The sequence below is a fragment of the Biomphalaria glabrata genome, chromosome 2 (assembly GCF_947242115.1).
Source record: "Biomphalaria glabrata chromosome 2, xgBioGlab47.1, whole genome shotgun sequence".
Classification (NCBI taxonomy): domain Eukaryota; kingdom Metazoa; phylum Mollusca; class Gastropoda; family Planorbidae; genus Biomphalaria; species Biomphalaria glabrata.
In genome coordinates, this window is record NC_074712.1 from 28,460,777 (window position 1) to 28,482,912 (window position 22,136).

Below are 22,136 nucleotides of genomic sequence, written 5' to 3' on the forward strand. Positions count from 1 at the left end.
TCACATTCTTACATTTCACATACAGGAAGAAGCGCTTTGTGCCCAAACATTTATGGCAGAAATAGTTGAAGTCATAAATTTGATAATCAAGATAGTAAACATCATCTTATCAATTGCACTCTACCATCTTCATTTAAAAGAACTCTTTAACGAGATGGAGACAAAGTATTCCGACCTCCTTCTTTACAATTAAGTGCGATGGCTTGAAACATTTTGCTTTGTGCTTGTATGAAATAAATACATTCCTAAATGAAAAAGCATTAATCACCCTGAATAAGAGAACGACAAATGGTCGCAAAAATTTACTTTATGGTGGATATAACAAGGAAAGGAAATGAGCTGAATCTAAAACTACAAGGAAATTGAAACCCAGGCTACGTTTTGGTAGAAGAATTAGTTTATTTTGAAGAAAAAAATATTATTTTTTTTGCAGACGATATGCACTTACTTCATTTTCAATGTCTAAAGCAGACTCGCGATAAAAACCAGTGCAACTATTGACACAAATTACTTCAGCACAGTTATAAAAAAAATCAAAGATGAATTTCTTGACAGATTTGAGTAGTTCAACAAAACTATTCTAGCATTCCTAATAAATCCTCTCAACAGTTGAGAGTTGAGCCTATATTCGAAGCATGGAATAGTCTTCCAGAATGCTAGAGTGAGGTGAAGTTGGCATTTGAAGTACTGAGTATCTTCGGATCGACATATTCGTGCAAGTGTTATATTCATATATAAATAAAAGTACAGTAAGAAGTCAACTAACAAATGAAAATTTAGAGTCGTGTTTGAAACTAAAACAATTTATGAACCAAATGTATCGTATCCAAACTTTCTAAAACCATGCGAAGTCAACCACCCATTGAATTTTCTCAATTGTTTGTAATTCAAGTACAAGTTAGTGTTGTAAATTAACGTTTAACTGCTTTAGTTGTTACCGAAAGAAAAAATAATTATCAAATAAAACCATATATATATTATCTTATTTGGTGTGGAAAAAACGTATATATGAATTAATATATTCGTTTTTTTAAATTAAAAATTAATTGTGTAAATACTATTTATTGTTGACAAGAAAAAATTTGTGGCGGCTCTTTAAAAACTTTAAAATTTGGTAAATTGTCGTTTTTGGCTCTTTCGACTCAAAAGGTTGCCGACCCCTGTACTAGACCAACACGTTGAACCAAGTTTGTATTCACTTCAAGTGACCCGAGGCCTAGTCTTTGAGAAGTTCAAGTCCACTGTTCTTTTTAAGTCAAGACCATAGTACGCCTTCTTAATGAACAGTGACAGTGCTGGCTTGGCTAGTTCGGCACTGTATTAAAAGGTACTATCCATTACATTTATTTTAAAACTTCAGGCCTTTTGATATACAATAATTTAAACTTGAAAATATGTCGCGGCTGAAACAATTAAAATGTTTGAAATCATTCTGATTCAGTTATCTGCATTATCTTGTAAATTAGTAGTTCAATGGGGTCTCCACCCACAGTTTTGAGAACCGCTGTCAATAGACTTGGAACTAGATCATTGGAGATATGCTTTACACATAGGCAAGTGCAATATACTTCAGCGCTAAACCGTGACGGATGATGGACCGAAGCTAAATTCTAAGAAGTGAATATAGACGCTGTAGATTCACACACATTCGCCCCTGTTTAACTTGCTTTAAAGCAATTTCTTCTAAAAAAATAAACGCTATGGGCCGTACTCTGCCCGTGCCCACGATGTATGTATAGTGTGATTCAACATGGCTACCATTTAGGACGCAATGCGCATGATTTTACCCTAACAAAATATGCTCTAACAGTGTTAAAGCTGTGGGAGGTTTATTTAAATAGTCTGCAAACATAGCTATGGTCGCTGATAAGTCAACAAACAAAATAACATGCATATTGATAACGCTGAAAATCAGTCATAAATATTTAAAAACTGCCGAAGATCATTGTTAGAGACTGATTCTTCACTGGTAAGAAGGTGTTTTGTTGTTAGAGACTGATTCTTCACTGGTAAGAAGGTGTTTTGTTTTCCGCGATTGTTTTTGTAAGAACTTTCTCTTAGATGCTAAAATCATATGGCTACCTGGTTGTATGTTATACGCTTTGGACTGTCGACACAATGATCCAGAGTTTGAACCTTACCGTTTCCATTGCTTGACTTTCAGTAGGTGGTTTGATAATAATGTTCATGTCTGAAAGAACGTCTGAAACTTATATATAATAAAACTAATCGAACTTTCTTGACACAGTTTTGTCTATTAGAAACATGTAGGCTACTGAGCTTCTTTTAACAGCAAAAGTGTGAGAGGGGTGGGGTGGGCTGATATATACTAATTATTTTTATTTTAACCAATTTTTAGATTATGTCGTCCCCACCTCTAGTATGTTGGCCGATTACATCAATCCTGCCCTCTTTGACCATAATCCTTTGAAAAAGGGGGGGGGGGGGCGTTCCAATTTTTTTGTTTGTAAAAATCATTTTGTTAACATAATTAATTACATATCTATAGGATTAAAGTTACTTATGATATTTTAACTAATCCTCTTTCAAGAAGACAACTGTTAAAACAGAATAGTCAAATATCGCGACAGAGTCTACGTAATTGTGCATGAATTTGCCATAATTATTTAAAGAGAAACTTTGTTTTGGAAAATGTAGAATTCATGACAAACGTTTAAGTGTAAGAGTAACAACTGAGATAAGTTCTGAACCCACAATAGTTTTGTCCTAGTTACCTTTTCCCAAATATAAATAAATAACTTTGGGACTACAACTCACAATTTATGCTCGAATCCTAAATATTGTTACGAATGAACAGTGACAGGTAGAGGTCACTATGTGTGACCCCGGCGAGATGACACAGCACCGAGTGTTATCTGGAATCTATGCATGTAAACAAAGACAGGATGGGACGTGCCTCACGTGTTGTTCCAGAGGACGAACAGATTTACGAAGGGGGGCATTGTGACAAATGAACAGTGACAGTTAGAGGTCACTACGTGTGACCTCGGCGAGATGACACTGCAGCAGGCATCCTCTGGAATCGACATGTATAAACAACAACAGGATGTGATGTTTCCTCCCATGTTGTTCCAGAGGGTACTAGCAGTGTTTTTGCAACAATAGACAAGCGATTAGGGACTCTTTATAAACCAGAGATGTTCATGTGAAAAGAGTCAGTACAGTCGTCGATACTGTTCTCTACTGTGCGAGACAGTAGAAGAGAGTGGACTTGAGCCGTTACAGTCGATACAGTCGATGTAAGACGTATACGCTACATGTTACAGTGACGAATTGTTATAGTTATAATTCAATAAAGTTATTTAAAGCTGAAAGTTGAGTCGTCAAGTTCTTTGCAGTGTTTCTTTTATTTGTGTGCCTAGTACATTTAGCCAGAAAATCAGAAATACGTAACAATTGGTGTCAGAAGTGGGATCTTTTCTGGCTGAAATGTCTTCGAGGAAACTACTTAACCAGCTGTTGGTCAAAGAATTAAGGCAAGAACTTCGTGAGAGAGGTCTGCAGCTCAATGGTAACAAAGAAACACTAACAGAACGCCTAAGACAGGCCCTTATTGAGGAAGATCAAGATCCAGATGAATACATATTTGAATTAAACCCAGATATGACAGAGATCCTGAGTAACATGCAGGGCCAGATGGACTTAATGAAGGAGAGCCTCAAGAAAATAAACGCCATGAATGAAAACGTAAATGAACAGATGAGCTCTATGAACAAGAAGATTGACCAGAGAGTCAACACTGTGGAAAAAGAAATTGAAGAGATAAGGACTCATGTCCAAGAACAACTGAGTAAGGAACGGGGTACTAGAACAAAAACATTAGTGCCCGAAATCTCTGGGAAGATAAAGCCACCTGTGTTTGATGGATCCATCTCATGGACTGTTTACAAAAGACAGTTTGAGGCAGCGGCCAAGGTTAATAACTGGAACACTGAAGAAGAGAAAGCGAATGCTCTGGTGTTAGCTTTAAGAGGGAAGGCAGCAGAACTGCTTCAGTCAATAACAAATCAACAAGATTACGCTGCCATTGTTAAGGCTATGGAGCTCCGTTACGGAGACGAACATTTACAAGAAGTTTATAGAGTTCAGTTGAAAACCCGACAACAACGCTCCGGTGAAACCTTGCAAGAGCTAGAGGCGGACATAGAACGTCTTGCTCATTTGGCATATCCAACAGCAGCACAAGACTTTCTGGACGTCATTATCACTGATGCATTCATTGATGCTATTCGAGATCCAGAACTGAAGAAGGCAATAAGAATCAGTGGTAAGCGCAAATCCAGCGAAGCTCTGGTCTACGCCCTCTCCTATGAAGCCGCCAAAGACGCCTCTAAGAATATCCATCATGGGCGTATGCTGGAAGTCCAAGAAGAAGATCTTACACAACTTCTCAGAAGGGTAACTGAAGTGCTAGAAGAACGCAGACCAAATAAGAAGCAAGAAGGACAGAATAGAACCAGTGTACGTTGTTGGAATTGTGGAGAACCTGGCCATCTACAAAGGAACTGCACGAGAAGATTTCCCCGACAAACAGAGTATCAGCACAGACCGGAGACAGATGCAAGGTCAGGTGCTCATGTCTACCAGGGAAACTAACTTTCGCCGGTTTTATGGGGCAAAAATCGGCGATCAAGAACATGACAGCCCCTGCAACTATAATTCCAATCGCTGTGTTAGGGAAGAATAAAAGTCTGTACATCAATGGTAGAATTGGATCTCGAAATTACCGTTTTCTTCTAGATACTGGTGCCTCACGTTCAGTCATTCGTCCAGACATTGTCAAAAAGAACGAAATCAAGAGAGTGAACTCTTACTCCTTGAAGACGGCCAGTGGAGAGATGATGCCTATACATGGACTGACAAATATAAACTTTGAGCTCGGGCATCAGTCATTTATACATGAATTTCTGATCGCTAACATTACGGATGACTGTATTATTGGGCTCGATTTTATGCAGAAATGTGAATTCTCTCTGAACATCGGAGGTGGTACTTTGAAATGTGGTGATGTTGAGATTCCCTTGCTCGGGGATGAAGATGAAGAGAATGGTCAAATAAGAAGAATCCTTTTAACAGAAGATACAAGTTTGCCAGCTCAGTCTGAAGCAATTATCTGGGGAAAGTTAGAGCATGGTCAAACTGCAACGATGACGGCGATAGTGGAAGGCATTGAAAATGACAACAGCGGAATGGCAGTAGGAAAAACATTGGTCCTTGTCGGAAAAGATCAAAAGGTGCCCGTCAGAATCATGAACCTCGGCCTACAGGAGAGACATCTAGAGAAAGACAGCCCCATCGCAATATGTAATACTCTTGACCTGATAAGAAACTGTAATAATGATATCACGATCGTTAATTCCACAAAACCTTTCAATCCACAAATTACCAAGCTCCTGACAGAAATGAAAGTGAATTTATCAGATGAGCAGTTCAGCAAAGCGGAACAGTTGATCATTGAGTTTGAGGATATTCTGCCATCTGATGAAACAGACTGCGGACGGACAAACATGGTACAACATCGAATAGACACTGGAAACACCAGACCGATTCGACAGCCACCACGTCGCTTGCCGCTAGCAAAGCAACAAGAAGCTATGGACATGATAGAGGGCATGACGCAGCAAGGAATCATTGAGCCCTCAAATAGTCCTTGGTGTTCGCCTATTGTCTTAGTAAAGAAGAAGGATGGATCTATGCGATTTTGTGTAGATTACAGAGCTCTGAATGAAGTCACACATAAAGATAGTTATCCACTTCCTAGAATCGACGATACTTTGGACACGCTTGCAGGGTCCCAGGTATTTTCTACTCTCGACCTAAAGAGTGGGTATTGGCAAGTTGAAATGCATCCCAATGATAGAGAGAAAACCGCCTTCTCTGCTGGCAATGGCCTCTGGCAATTTACTGTGATGCCATTCGGTCTCTGCAACGCACCAGCCACCTTTGAACGATTGATGGAGAGGGTTTTACGAGGACTTCATTGGACTACATGCCTTGTTTACCTTGATGACATTATTGTCATTGGCAAAACGTTTGAAGAGCACCTTGCAAATCTGAAGGAAGTATTTCAACGGATAAGAAGTGCGGGAATGAGACTCAGCCCAAAGAAGTGTTCCTTATTCAGGAAAAACGTTAAGTACCTTGGTCACATTGTGTCAAATGACGGAGTCAGCACTGACCCTGACAAAGTTGAGGCAGTGAAACGATGGCCTACGCCAAGTAATATCCATGAGCTGAGAAGTTTCTTGGGACTCTGTACATACTACCGACGTTTCGTGCCAAATTTCTCAAACATCTGTAAGGTCCTTCATCAACTGACAGAGCAAAAGAGGCCATTTATTTGGACATCTGAATGTCAAGAAGCTTTCGAGAGGCTGAAAAACACACTATCCTCATCACCAGTATTGGCCTACCCCATTCCAGGGAAGACATTCATACTCGACACAGATGCAAGCAACACTGGAATAGGCGCAGTCTTGTCCCAAAAGGTGGATGAAACTGAACGAGTCATCGCATACTTCAGTCGAAGCCTATCGAGAGCTGAAAGGAACTACTGTGTGACGAGACGTGAATTGCTGGCTGCTGTGGATGCAATAAAACATTTCCACAAGTACCTATACGGGCAGAAATTTATCTTAAGGTCAGATCACGCAGCTCTGCAATGGTTGCTTTCGTTTAAGAGCCCTGAAGGTCAGGTGGCAAGGTGGATCGAACGTCTTCAAACCTATGAATTTGAAACTAAGCACCGAAAAGGGCAAATTCACCAAAATGCTGATGCACTGTCTCGACGACCCTGCAAAGCAGAATGTAAGCACTGCAAGAGGGCTGAAGAAAAGGAGGTAGCTGTCAATTGTCTTCGGCTCGGAGTAGATGTTTCCGGACCCTGGTGTGATAAAAGGATTCGAGAGGACCAAATGCAAGATGAAGATCTGGCTCCCATTCTTCTATGGAAAGAAGATGGACAACGGCCAGATTGGAAAGACATCTCTGAGAAGGGGGTAGCCACCAAGGCGTACTGGGCTCAGTGGGACTCGCTGACGTTAGTCAATGGTGTCATCAAAAGAGTTTGGGAATCTGCTGATGGAACATCCAATCGCCTTCAGCTGATGTTACCGAAGGTGAGAGTTGCTGAAGTACTGAAAGAGATGCATAATGGCGCTAGCGGATCTCATCTTGGTGTCAATAAGACTCTGGAAAAGGTTCGTCAGCGGTTCTACTGGTTCAGATATAGAGAGGATGTAGAGGAATGGTGTCGAAGGTGCGACATATGTGCGGCAGCAAAAGGCCCTCGACGCAAAACTAGGGGTCTTTTGCAACAGTATAATGTTGGTGTTCCATTCGAGAGGATCGCAATAGATGTAGCAGGCCCATTTCCTGAAACCAAGAAAGGAAACAAATACATCTTGGTAGTCATGGACTATTTCAGCAAATGGCCAGAAGCTTATGCCATACCAAATCAAGAAGCTATCACAGTGGCCGAAACACTCGTGGATAACTGGATCAGTCGCTTTGGTGTACCTAATGAGTTGCACTCTGACCAGGGCAGGAACTTCGAGTCCAAAGTTTTCCAGGAGATGTGCAAGACACTTGGCATCGAAAAGACTCACACGACAGCTCTCCATCCGCAATCTGATGGGATGGTGGAGCGATTCAACAGAACCCTAGAACAACATCTGTCTAAGGTTACTGATGACCGACAAGACGACTGGGACAGCCATATCCCCATGTTCCTCATGTCATACAGAGGATCCGTTCATAGCACCACAGGATATACCCCAGCGAAGATGTTATTTGGTCGTGAGCTTCGTCTACCATGTGACCTGTTATTTGGGATTCCGAGAGATACGCCAGTGTCTTCAACTGAATATGTCACCAATCTCCGAAGACGATTGGAGAATGCTCATGTATTGGCCCGCAGAAACATCAAGACCAACAGTGACCTGATGAAAACGAGGTATGACAAACGGGCCAATACGTCGGGGTTCCATGAGAATGATCTAGTGTGGCTCTATAACCCACAGAGACGAAAAGGCAGATCCCCGAAACTCCAAAGAGACTGGGAAGGTCCATACCGTGTCGTAAAAAGAATAAACGACGTGGTCTACCGGATACAGAAAAGTCCACGGTCCAAGCTGAAGGTTGTCCACGTTGACCGACTCCATCAGTACCGTGGTGAAATAGAATCTGTTCGGGACGAACAGATCTAAGAAGGGGGCAGTGTTACGAATGAACAGTGACAGGTAGAGGTCACTATGTGTGACCCCGGCGAGATGACACAGCACCGAGTGTTATCTGGAATCTATGCATGTAAACAAAGACAGGATGGGACGTGCCTCACGTGTTGTTCCAGAGGACGAACAGATTTACGAAGGGGGGCATTGTGACAAATGAACAGTGACAGTTAGAGGTCACTACGTGTGACCTCGGCGAGATGACACTGCAGCAGGCATCCTCTGGAATCGACATGTATAAACAACAACAGGATGTGATGTTTCCTCCCATGTTGTTCCAGAGGGTACTAGCAGTGTTTTTGCAACAATAGACAAGCGATTAGGGACTCTTTATAAACCAGAGATGTTCATGTGAAAAGAGTCAGTACAGTCGTCGATACTGTTCTCTACTGTGCGAGACAGTAGAAGAGAGTGGACTTGAGCCGTTACAGTCGATACAGTCGATGTAAGACGTATACGCTACATGTTACAGTGACGAATTGTTATAGTTATAATTCAATAAAGTTATTTAAAGCTGAAAGTTGAGTCGTCAAGTTCTTTGCAGTGTTTCTTTTATTTGTGTGCCTAGTACATTTAGCCAGAAAATCAGAAATACGTAACAATATACACAAAATGTAGAGTAGAATTTAATTGGTCTACTTAATTTCTACTGCTTAATCTAAATCTACTTTATACATCTGTGGGGTATCTTTTCTTTTCAAGGACCTAATCGATAGTATTTGCAATAGAGTTAAGGCCTTTACATTCACATTAGATTAAACAAAAAATTAAAAACATAATTCAAAAGGCATTTGAAACATTTTGCGCGTGTTAGAACGGTGGAATGAATATCCAAATAGCGTTTCATCATCGTTCAGTTGACGTCTTATTCTGACCGAAACATGCCTTCTACAAGAGGACTCGCTTAACAGAAAGATAATATGACGCTAAATACACCTAATAAAGAAACACTAACACTACTTGTGTCTCGATTGTCTGTCACACTTCAGTATCGGCCCTTGCACCCACGTTAGTTTATTCAATTTTACCTGACTTTTTTTAAAAAAATAGGACGAATAATGAGCTGTACATGTCAGGAGAATGCGTTTCTGCAAGATATATTAACGCTACATGTGTTCCCACTGTCATTCATAACGAACCCCTAATCCCGCTGGTGGAACTTATAGCTCTCCCCGACCCCCTAGCTGTCAAGAGAAGGGCCTCCAGCGTACTTCTTTTTTCTTTTCCAGTAGGTTTAGAAACACTGGTCTAATTGTGATATAGACCACTTTTTGTTTGTGGATATACCCTGTGTGGGTTAGGGTTTACTCAGAGTTTACTGGGCCTTAGGGTTTGGGTTAGGGTTTACTCAGAGTTTACTGGGCCTTAGGGTTTGGGTTAGGGTTTACTCAGAGTTTACTGGGCCTTAGGGTTTGGAAAAAAAATCGCCCCCCCCCCCACTTTTTACACTCAAAAGTTATGGATTCTCTTGTGCTCGGCGTTCCAGTACCACCTCATCGTGGTCGCCGGGTGAACACTCCTGCTCTTATAGGAGTGGCCAAGGGTACTGGTTGCTTGCCGCTGATGAATGAGCAGCCGGCAAGTGTAAAAGGAAAACAAAGGGGTTATGTCCAGCCCCCCCCCCCCCCCCTGTGGGGCCCCGGGGCAACGGTTAGTAAGAGACTCACGGGATCTCCGAAAAGCGGATAGCGCTGGACACCAACTCGAGGGTTGGTCGGGTTCTCCTGGGACTCGGCTGATTCGCGGGTCTCACTTTGGGCAAAGACTGGACTGACTGGCGCGGCCTTAGCGGGCTGCGTCGGGCGGACTGGTTGGCGTCCACGAGCTAGGCTCTATCTAGCCCGTCCCCTGTGAGGTAGTAGAGGAACGCGCTTCCCAATAAGCAGTTTCGATACTGGGGATATCGAACAATCCTTACACAACCACTCCTCCTGTAAGCGAGCTCTTGCCATACGGAGGTGGTGACCAGTGGTGCGGACTTCCCGCACCCTAAAGACCCGGACCCTCTTGCAGGCCCTATGTACACTACTTTCTAATCGGCAGTAACTAAGGCCGCCAACGGTCTTCGACTTCTATGCGAACATGAATAATACACATCAAACCAGAAAACCCGGGTACGAGCAGACCCGAACAGGCTCCGTCGCGCGGGTAGTGGGCGGCAGGCCCGACAACGAAAAATCCTCTACTACTCGCTCCGTGGTTCCGATTCGGCGGAACCTGTCGAACCACGACAAATTAGCGAAGGTTCCCCTTCCCAGGACAAAGCCCTCTTCCCAGGCTACACTGCATTCGTTCTTCCCTCGGAAGAACGGTAGCCAAGGTGTGGCTAGCCAACCACACCAACCTGGTGATCATGTCCTGCACCAGACCCAACCAAAAATTAACATCCAAAAGGCCCAACCAAACACGACCAAAGAAGCGAGGACCATCGGTCCTCCACATCACCAACCATTACAACGGTCTGTCGCTACCAGTCCTAAACCCTTAGGGAGCGATAAACTTAGCCAGATCAAAGTACTTCAGCTCAATATCTGTGGCTTAATATCTAAGATACTTGAGCTCACGAAACTCCTCCACGAGAGGGCAATAGACATCGCGCTCTTGCAGGAGACCTTGTTAGGCAAGAAAAGAAGTAGCCACATCAGCGGCTACACGGCTTATAAATGTAAATGCGATGAGTGCCGTGGAATTATCACATATGTAAGAAACGGAATGACGGTTTCACAAAATCCTGGCCCTCAAAGCGGGCGTACCGACGCCATCTTGCTTGATATATTCAAAGCTGGTAGAAAACTTACGGTCATTAATTGTTACAATCCGCCAAAACACGAACTTGCCATTAACCTCGGCAATAAGAACATTCTAACTAAAACTCTATTAGCTGGGGACCTCAATGCCAAGTCTCCTGCATGGGGCTATGACGCAACCCTCTCCTCGGGCCAAAAAGTCCATGAAATTCTCAATACTACGAACTTATTCTGCTTGCAGAATAAACATAGTCCGCCAACCCTCCTACACACTGCCAACGGGTCACTATCGAGACCCGACTTAACACTTATCTCCGCAGACCTAGAGGGGAAAACCACAATCTATGTGCTTGAGGATGTTGGAAGCGATCATAGGCCCATAGAAATCACTATTGCCCTCTCAGAGGCCAGGGGTGTAGCCACTAAACGGACCAAAAAATGGAGCTACACCAAGGCTGACTAGCCAGCATACGGGGCGGCTGTCGACTCCGCCCTGTCGAGTATCGCGGTGGAGGAAGGGACAGTCGACGAAAAATACGGCGAAATCACTGCAGCGATTTTGGGTGCGGCTAGGAAGTATATCCCGCGGACCTATCCCGGCGTACGGCATAGATCCGCCTGGTCCCGAGAATTAGACCGAATAGTCAGGTCCAGGAAACGGGCGAGGCGAAGAGCACAAAGAAAGGGAACCCCCGAATGCCGCAGGGAGTTCAACGCATTATGCCGGAAGGCCAGCGAGGTGGCCCAACGTGTACGGGCGGACCATTGGAGGGATGCCTGTGCCGGGCTGGATCTTCGGGATACTTCCAAAGCCTGGCGTCTTCTTCGTAATCTTGAGGCTAAAGATTCGGCGCGTACAGCCACCAAATTATTGTCACCCAGTGGGGATCGAGTGGCAAAAGATAAAAAAATGGCCGACTTGCTTAACAAATATTTCTCTTCGATAAGCAAGTCCGAAAAGAAGTCAGCCACGTCTATAGCCCTCAACAAGGAGCGTAAAAGACTCGAGAGGGAGTCGAATGGGTTGGAAGACCTGGACACGTGCAACGCGCCCTTCTCCCGTGCTGAGCTGGACAGAGCGATAGCTAAGTGCAAAAACAGAAAGGTTCCGTGGCCAGATAAGGTTACTCCTGAGATGGTAAAACACCTCGGGGGTATTGCGAAAGACAAGCTCCTTGAGTTTGCGAATCGAACCTGGGTAGAGTCCAGACTACCCAGGGCCTGGCGCTGTGCTACCATTGTTCCAATACTAAAAAAGGGCTAAGACGCGACTAACGTAGAGTCCTACAGACCCATATCCCTGACATCCACTATCGGCAAGATAGTAGAACGGATGGTCAGCGAGCGACTCGTGTGGAGCTTTGAGAGTGCCGGTATCCTAGCGCCAGAGCAGGCTAGCTTTAGGGCAGGCTTGAGCCCGATCGACCAGGTCACAGTCTTCATGCAGGAGGTGGCCGATGGGGTCCAGAGGTCCGAGAGCACATATGCAGTTTTTATTGACCTAAAACAGGCTTATGACCGGGTGTGGAAGCAAGGCCTCTATCTTAAGCTTAGAGCCATGGGCGTACGCGGGCGGACCTACAACTGGATAAAACAGTTCCTAACTGAGAGGAAAACACGAACACAGTTCCAGTACTCTCTAAGTGGGGAAAACACCCCTATAAGAGGGTTACCCCAGGGATCCGCCCTCTCATGTATCCTTTTCATGGCCTATCTTAATGATTTGCCCAGCTCACTCCGGTGTCGCAAACTGCTATATGCTGATGACATTGTCCTCTGGTCAACCGGGAAGAAAGCTGACCAACTTCAGGCAGCATTACAAGCCGACCTCCATACCATCTCCTCGTATTGTTCAAAATGGCAGATTCAGATAAACGTTGCCAAAACGACCTGGAGCCTGTTCAGCCTGGGAATCGACATTCTTGGGGCCCCATTCGAGCTCCAACTCGGTGGGCTGCGACTCCAACGTGAAAACACGCCAAAATATCTAGGAGTCACCCTAGATAGGAAGCTTTCAATGCACTTGCACATCCAGGACGTTGAACGAAAGGCCTCGGAGAAGCTAGGGTTACTCAGAAAGCTAGCCAGTACCAAGTGCTGACACGCTCCGCACACTGTACACAGGGGCTGTCAGATCCCAAATCGAGTACAGCCTGCCCGTGCAGGTGTATGCAAGCAAGACGGCCCTCGAATCACTCGACCGTGTACAGGCCCAGGCTCTCAGATTCATTTGCGGCACCTATAGAACGAGCCCAACTTCCGCTGCAGAAATCATGTCCAACGTGGCTCCTCTCAGCCTGAGGAGAGAGCGCGCCGTGCTAACGGCCCTGGAACGCTATAAAAGGGGCGAACCAGGGCTACCGACCCATACATTAGTCACTCGGTGGAGAGTTAAAAACAGGATAAAACGGACGTCATTTATGCACTGCGCGTCAAATTTGAGTGCTCAAGCTGGCCTCTCCACTGATCGGGTCCCAATCCGACGGATAAGCACGTGCCCGCCCTGGAGGAGACTGCCCATGCCTCCCATAAATTTCACTATATACGGGTTGGAGGGGGCCACAAAGAGGCACACACACACACACCCGGATTTACTGAGGAAGATGGCATTGGACACACTAATGAACTACCCGGCCGATGCCATTTACTGTTACACAGACGGGTCGGTCATGAAGGACCCCGTAAGAGCTGAGTATGGGGCCTATATCTGTTACCCAGACCATGAACCAGACAAGCTGTCAGGCACATGCGGCCTCGCCGCATGTAGCTTTGATGCAGAATTAACGGCGATAACCAATACCCTCAATTTCGTGCTCCAAAAAAATGCGTGAAAAGATAACCGTTGCGACAACCGTTGTAATGGTTACCGATTCCCAGTCCTGCCTCCAAGCCATGGCGGGCTTAGGGGGAAAGTCCAAATTGGTGGAAGAGGCATTAGGCGCCGCAAATAACATCCGCCTACTTATTGGAGCTGTCATCGTTATGCAGTGGGTGCCCTCGCACTGCGGCGTGAGGGGCAATGCCGTGGCTGATGCTCTAGCACGAGAAGGAGCGCTGGCCGTGCCCACTTTCGAGTCACCAAGTACGTTCCAACAGGCTACGACAGTAATACGAGAGTGGGTACATGAAAAATGGTTGAAATCCTGGGATGACTCCAACACTACCAGGGGAGTCTGGCAGCACATGCGCGGCCCAAATCGAGAGGACCCGTGGTGGAGGCTAAAAAGGTCGGAACAAACAACAATAGCGCAGTGGCGTACGGGACACTGCCCCATAGGTGCGTACTTCGCCCGGTTCCGACCAAATTTTGATGCCCGTTGCCGACACTGTGGAGAATCAGAAGAGACGGTGGCGCACGTCTTGCAAAAGTGTCCGCAGCTCCGCGAGCTGCGGGAAGACGTATCTAGTGGTTCACTATGTTTGTACGGAAGCTATGAGGCACTACGCTAAACAGCAGAGTTCCTTACCAGGGCACCATGGGAGACCTAGGTCTCCCTGCCTTGTCACCAATTGGAGTTCATCTCAGGATTCTCTTGTGACGAATAGTTGAGTAACTTCCAGAAATGTGAAGTAGTTTTGTATTAGCCTATTATTTAAGTTCTAATGGGAACGTCTTAGTCAGTCTGAAATGTTAATTTTCTCGATAGACATTTCACTTATATTTTCAATAAACAATGAAACCGAAGGTTTTCAATCTACTCCAGATAATTGAGTATAGTTCTAGAGGTATCCAATCGACTCTTGATCAATTCAAATGCATTATATTTTGAGATCAACATCTAGGCTTTCAGTCAATCTCTTAGAGAAACAAGCACTAGATCAATTTGCTCATTAATTACGAAGCATAAATCCAGTGTCGTAGCTAGGGATATGGGGGCCCTGGGAGATGGGGGGGAGGGTGACCTTCGACATCAAGACATGAGATAATGGCGTAATATTTTTTGTAAACACAAATTTTGGACACTCATTTGGGCCCCTGGGGGGGGGGGGTTCTAATTCGGACCCCTCCTCCCCCCCCCACCCTCGCTACACCTCCTGATAAATGGATTAGAAATTACACTGTCTAGTATATATATTTTATTGACGCTATCTCTATATCTAGTAGGCCTACATACAGATATCTCTATTTAGAAAGAAGGGAAATGAAACCAATTAATAGTGGTATATCTAGTAGGCCTACATACAGATATCTCTATTTAGAAAGAAGGGAAATGAAACCAATTAATAGTGGTATATCTAGTAGGCCTACATACAGATATCTCTATTTAGAAAGAAGGGAAATGAAACCAATTAATAGTGGTATATCTAGTAGGCCTACATACAGATATCTCTATTTAGAAAGAAGGGAAATGAAACCAATTAATAGTAGTTTCCTTTTCATATTCAAATATCCGTACATAACAAATCAATACAAAACTAAAACTACATGAATGTTTTTGGCAGTAATTTCAGCTCGAGAATGAAACACTGAGAGCGGTGCAACGCACGATACAAACACAGAACTCTTAGGTCACGTCAGCTTCTCGAATCTGTATGCTGGGGGGGGGGGGGGGGGGGTTCACTTCCTTGTTCCCTCGAGTCTGTGACACCGACCATGCGAAGTCATTTCTATTTGTTTCGGCGCGCGCTTGTGCTGGTAGTAAATGTTAGTGTCGTAAAGTAATTACTGTCTTAGCTTATCTGAACTGTCAGCTTCCAGTCCAGGGGGATGGTTTGTGTAAACGTGGCCTCCACGTGATCGAGTCGGTAATGCACTTACTATCTTTAGCCATATGCCTGAAAGAGCTAAAAGGGGAGAGAAACTCAAAAAAGTAAATGGGAGACAAAACCATTATTAGAAAAGATAACTAATCTTATACTTTGTTATTTTTCTGGAAGAGTTCTTTACATATTAATAAACACAACAACACAAACATTTTTACACAATTGCACTCATATCCTAAGTTTATCACTCCCCTTATTGTAGACAAGATTTGAATTCGTTTTAAATCATTTGTTTTTCTAGATATTATACGTTGTTTAATTCATAACGGCATCTTATAGATTCCATATACACACATATACACACTAAGAGTGTGATAGCATTTTTTAGCAAAGGGACAAGGATAAAGGGACGCCGGAGAATTAACATAGACGTATATCTTACTTTCTATTGTGCTTAGTCTACATGAGAAGTTTATAGTTTCAAGACAATTTGTCTTTCTTTCTTAAACCTGTGCACACACTTTGATTTGTTTTCAATTTGGTAACATTCAAAACTTTTGCGTTTGAAATCACTGAGAATTTGAAATAATTAACTAATTTAACATCCATTTATGCATACAAATTTTGAGATCTTTTAATGCATGCTATGAAGGTTCATGAAGAAATAATTATTCAATATATCTCAATGTAATGTTTGGAAAAAGTCTTATCAAATTTTTGTTTTTAATTACCACGCTAAATTAGTTACGCGTTAGTAGGCCTACAGCTATCTATCAGATTCTATCTACTCAGTTTATACGTTATAAATCAAAGTGCGTATTTTTGTTCAGCCAGGCACTTAATAAATACAATATCACACATCTATCACATTACTTAATGGTTTGGCCAATGTTTATGTTTAGCTCCGGTTAACAACCACGTTAGTTCCGGCTCTGAAACGTACACAATCAAATAGATGTCCTCATCGTCTCAAAACACACAACGGTAAACTGAGTAGTCAAGAGCCTAAAGTCATTGATTGATAAAGGATTTTAGACACATTTCGGTAAATAACAACTTTGACACTTATATACATGTTATCGAAGATGTAATCTAGAAATGGACCTCATTCACCAGTCGTAAACAAACAACATTTAGCCACGTGATTATATCTTCTATACAAATTATGTAATCCATAAAGGCTGTCACGTGATACGTATTTTTTCATTGTTTTATCAATATTATGAGGTGGCTAAATGTGTTTTTTACGATTGAATGGTGAATGAGGTCCAATTAATAAAAAAGTAATTTAAAAGTGCTTTAGATTGATGATCAACCTTTTAAAGCTCTGGATGAATGGTAAGAATGCATAAGACTAGAGACTAGATCTATCGTATAGTTTTTGAAAAAAATAAGATTATATACAAATGACTGATTAAAAAAATCCACAATACAAACAATGGTAATGATTAAGCATGTTAAATAGTCAAAGAAGAAAGTTAAGGTTGTTGACATTTAGATTTCATTTTATTAAAGGCACATTCCTCGTCCCATATGCTAGGACAAATTTGTACAAATACTCCTTCTTCCCTAGTGCTATTAGAGCATGGAATGGGTTGCCTGAGCTAGCCAGGAAAACCAGTGACTTGGCAGAATTTAAGTCATTGGTTAATATGCATGACTAAATGCATGACGCGTAGGACGTAATCATCTTCTTTTTTGAAGTAACGTCTGTATTATATAAGATAAGAAGAAACTTTCTTTTTTGTTTTCCTCATTTCTAGTCACAAATAATTTTCTTTTTTTTTTTTTTTGTCAAGAAGTACTGCAAACGTTAGACAAGGACCAGCTAGCAGCTCTTTAATTCATCTCCATTTGCTATTTCATAACATAACTACACAAGTTGTGTTGATGATAAATTGATGCCTCTAGAACAATGGTTTTGTGGGACGAATCCAATAGAATAAGTGGACAGTGGGGAGAAATAGAGCATCTAGAGAGAGAGAGAGAGAGACATAGAGAGTCTAATGATGTTACTTTCTTTAATAGTTTAGTTTTTATATGTTTAAATGTTCCTGCTTTATTTCATTCCAACTTTTCTTTTTCTTCATACGACTAGGCCTATGTGGGCTCTGTTCATTGTGTAGCCAGATTCCATTTGTTGAGAATCCATGGTGCCTTTCATTTAGATTGAGTCACAGTTTCGACGTTTCTCTGGAGACGTCTGCCCTTAGTTTCCTTGTTCCTCTAAAGATCTGTTTAAACTTTCTACTGCCCCCCCCCCCCACTCCAATTTGAGTGAGTCATGCCAACTATCCTAGAAATGTATATTTAGAAACAACAGCTTAAGCTTATCAAGTTTAATTGATGTCAGTAAAAATAACTTCTGCTCTATTTTTGATTTTACTTTATGGCAAAAGCGAAACGAAATAGACAATGGAGTTGAAAGACATTGATTTAAATCAGCCAGGATATAGACAATGTAGTTGAAAGTACAGTGGTGGAGGCTGTCCAGACCTTAGCAAACTGTTATAAGACAGTATAGGACAGGCCACTGTTCCAACGGCTCATGTTTTTCTAATATTGCTTAGTCCCTACTATGGTAGAGAGTGAAAATAAGACTTGTTAAACTAGTCAAATGTGCATATAATTATCTATTTATCTATCTATCTATCTATCTATCTATCTATCTATCTATCTATCTATCTAAGATAAGATAATTTTATTGATCCAATCAAATGGAAATTCAGTTTGACTACAATTGACTACCTCAGCGTAACTACTTTACAAAAACCGATATGAATGAAAAATTCGAACAACATTCACTCACGAAACACATACACATTCACAACCAGCGCTTTATGAGTTTGACTTCTATGTACTTCTCGATGACGACAGCTGATCACCGATAGTGGGATAAAGGAGTATTTAAATATTTCTGTTTTAGTCCTAATGGAAAGGAGACGACCACTTCGTTCAGATCTTATGTAACAGTGGTTTATTGGTGCAGGCTGTCTTTAAGAATCGTGAGTGTTTTGGAAATGCATCTTTCTTGTAAAAGCTCTTCAAGAGATGGTAGCTGTATTTGAGTGATATACGATGCTTTTTTAATTATTCTATTAAGTCTATGTCTTTGTGCCAGTGAAGTATTACCATACAAGCAGGTGATGGCAAAGTCGATTAGACTGCTGATAGTTGCTGTGTAGAAGAGTTTGATTATTGTTTTGTCTATGTTAAATTTTCTTAGCTTTCTGAGATAGAAGAGTCGCTGGTGAATTTTCTTGTATATGTTTTGACAATGTTACATTCGTTTCAGTTTGATGTTGATAGTTGTACCTAGATATTTACATTTTTGTACTTGTTCTATGGTTTGGTTATTTATCTGAATTTCTGCAATAGGGTCTTTGTTTTTCCTAAAATCAATAATCATTTCTTTAGTTTTTATCTATCTATCTATCTATCTATCTATCTATCTATCTATCTATCTATCTATCTATCTATCTATCTATCTATTTATCTATCTATTTATTTATTTATCTTTCTGTCTGCTCTCTGTCTAAACGTATTTCTGTATGTCCGTCGTTCTGTACGACAATCTGTCAATCATTCCACCCATTTCTAAATGTATTATTAAAATCCATTTTCTGAATCTCCTTCGGAATTGCAGTGATCCCACTAGGCCTACTGAATTGCCATACATGACTGACGAGCTCCACATAGGCCTACTGACATTTCCGATACCGGTAAGCATATTAATGCAACAAAAAATGTATATGTGTGTGTCTTAATCTCTTTGACAGGTTAGGAAATGTCACGAAGACCTAGAGCAACCCAAGATTATAACTCCCTGAGGAAAGAGCTGATTCATGCTAACGCACTATTCGTCGACCCACAGTTTCCCGCGAATGTTAAATCACTTTATGTTGATGGCCGACCTCCACCAGGTTCTAGACATGAAGGACCTATTGTTTGGAAGAGACCTACGGTAAGATTGTTCCCTTTTTATTGCGCAAAAAAAGCCCCCAAAAAAGACATAAAAAAGCCCACAAAAGAGGCAAAGAAAAGAGGCCTAAGGCCCAAGGAATCCTATTATGACAAAGCTAAAATTGAATAGCGCAAATTCTGAGGTTTCCTTTTTTTTTTTAAAAAAAAGTAGTAATCTTTTCCATTTAAGTGCGCTGTCTTGAATTGACAATCTCTTGTTTTTAATTTAGTTAATACAGGGGCCCAAAACTTAAGGTTGGTGAAAAAAAAAGAAGACTGCCTAGCAACTTAGCAACTAACAATCCGCCTGCTTCAGACCTAGTAGGAAGAGTTTTTGTTCTAGTCAATGTCTCTAGAGTTTCTAAATTTGTTTGAAACTGAATCCATAACTATCTGAACGACTTCCTCCTCTGGCTCTCCAGCGCGTTTAACCAAGCGCTTAACTCTTTCTCTCTGGTGGAATCAACGCTGGTATCGTCAGTTAGGAGAGAAAGAGTTAAGGCTAGTTTCAGTTATTTTGTTGAGGACGTCCTAGCGGTGTGCTGAAGGCGATAAAAAAGTGTGTAAACGGCCCAGTGTACCGAATAATGTTACTGAAAAGATTTCAGCTTCAGCCCGAATTCCAGCCAAACTGAGAGAATGGTTCGAGCAGATAATGAATTAAGATGATGTCAATGAAAGACTACAGAATTCCAACACCATCATTATCCATGACAACGTAACCACATTTGAAAAAAAAAATGATCCAGTTTTGTGATGTCAGGTGAACTGTCTAAATGTGAGCAGGTCAGGCAGGCGCGAATGGGAGAAACCTATTATCTGCTCAACATTAAATTTTATACAGTAGGCAGATGTTAGCGCTACTGGGTGGGTTTCATCTGTGACACCTCAGTCTACGACCAAGGGGCTAGAGTCGCCTAAGCAACCAGACATACTAAACTATACTAACTAACTAAGAAGAAGCAATAACGAAGCTTTACTTCAAATTAAATAAAACAAAAAGATACTTTATTTACATAAAAAAAATCAATAGTAAAATTTAATATATACACTACAATGAAAACAACTAATACTAACCCTCTAAATCTACGACACTACAAACACCAACAAACTAACCAAACCAACTATCTAACACAAACTGATCAAAACAACTATCTAACTAAAGAAAACTAAATCACTACAAGACAACTACTATACTAGACCTAGATCTACACAAACACACTACAATAAACTAGTCTAGATCTACAATATTCTACTACTATAACCTATAACCAATCCATAACTAAAACTAAAACAAGAACACCTTAGTAGTACCTTACTATTCACTAAGAACAGAAACAGACTATAAGTACTATAACTAAGCCACTAAGCTTGACTAACCTAAGGCAACACTACAGAAACAAACTAACACTAGATTCACTAAGATTCCCTAACTCTACAGCAGCAATTATAGCAAGGCAGCAATAACAATAGCATCTATAGCAGTTTAAAACAGCAGTTAAAAGCAGTAGTAATAGCAAACTTACAGGCCGTCCCAGGTACAGAATAATAAAATAATTAGACGACAGACCACAAAGATCTTCAGCTGTCACACAGACAGATATGGTACTGACCACTGGTCAAATGTACACTCAACTGTTTTTAAGACAGCATGTAGTACATCATTTTGTACTATCCCGCACTGTGACGATACGAAACTTGCATGCAAAAGTTCATTTGAGTTTTTCCCAGCAAACCGTGAGAAACTTTAATTTTTAACATAAAACAATTATTTTCTTGTCCACCCATAACTAATTTCTTGTAGGATTTATCCCCCCTCACACGTTTCTCACGGGACGAATCTCGACGTAAAACATTAACTAGCCTCTCGAGGGCTAACTTTTAATTATTGACCGCTGGACAGGTGACCAGCACACATTAAGTCGCTGCACCAGCGCTACACGCCGCGGCCTAATAACTTTTCACACCTACCCCCCCCCCCCCCCGCAGGATACACATCGCTCAAAGAATAGCAGTGCACTCGGGCTGGACAGATACATATTCGCTTAAGACTTTACTCTCACGGTAGGCAACGAATATTGACCATAAATCTGACCTGACGCCTGACATCTCCGGTACATCGATACATGTGAGAAAATCAGCTAGCTTTCTTCCCCACCCGTTAAACGAAAAGTCCCATCTATATATAGAGAGAGACCAAAGCATTCAAAGTTAGGCCCGCTAGGATTCATACAGTCTCCTCTGTTAGGAAGTTTAGTTGTGAGATTTCATTAGGGACAAACGGCCTGGTTGCTACCCCGATTGCTACCCCTGATTGCTACACCCGACTGCTATAATTACCAGATCTCCATAGAAAGCTGTAACCGGAGCAGACCACACCAGATACCCCCCCCCCCCAATTACATACCTGTTAGCAAGAAGGCATTGCCTACTGTCCTTGGCCCTATCATATTGCCCAGTGTCCACAGTG

At 42.1% G+C, this 22,136-nt stretch overlaps 1 protein-coding gene across 8 annotated transcripts in view; it reads left to right on the plus strand.

Annotated features, from left to right (window-relative positions):
• LOC106078254 (calpain-9-like) overlaps nucleotides 1-22,136 on the plus strand; it is a 57,255-nt gene that overhangs the window by 15,247 nt on the left and 19,872 nt on the right. For 2 of the 8 annotated variants that reach the window (XM_056019873.1, XM_056019881.1), the window contains exon 2: nucleotides 19,483-19,667. In XM_056019873.1, the coding sequence (XP_055875848.1) occupies nucleotides 19,491-19,667 (177 nt within the window). In that variant the 5' untranslated portion in view covers nucleotides 19,483-19,490. Of the gene's footprint in view, nucleotides 1-1,149; nucleotides 1,328-1,871; nucleotides 2,010-16,613; nucleotides 16,749-16,912; nucleotides 17,042-18,545; nucleotides 18,709-19,482; nucleotides 19,668-22,136 lie in introns of those variants that run through there. The other 6 variants (XM_056019876.1, XM_056019875.1, XM_056019879.1 and 3 more) reach the window with 6 other exon arrangements.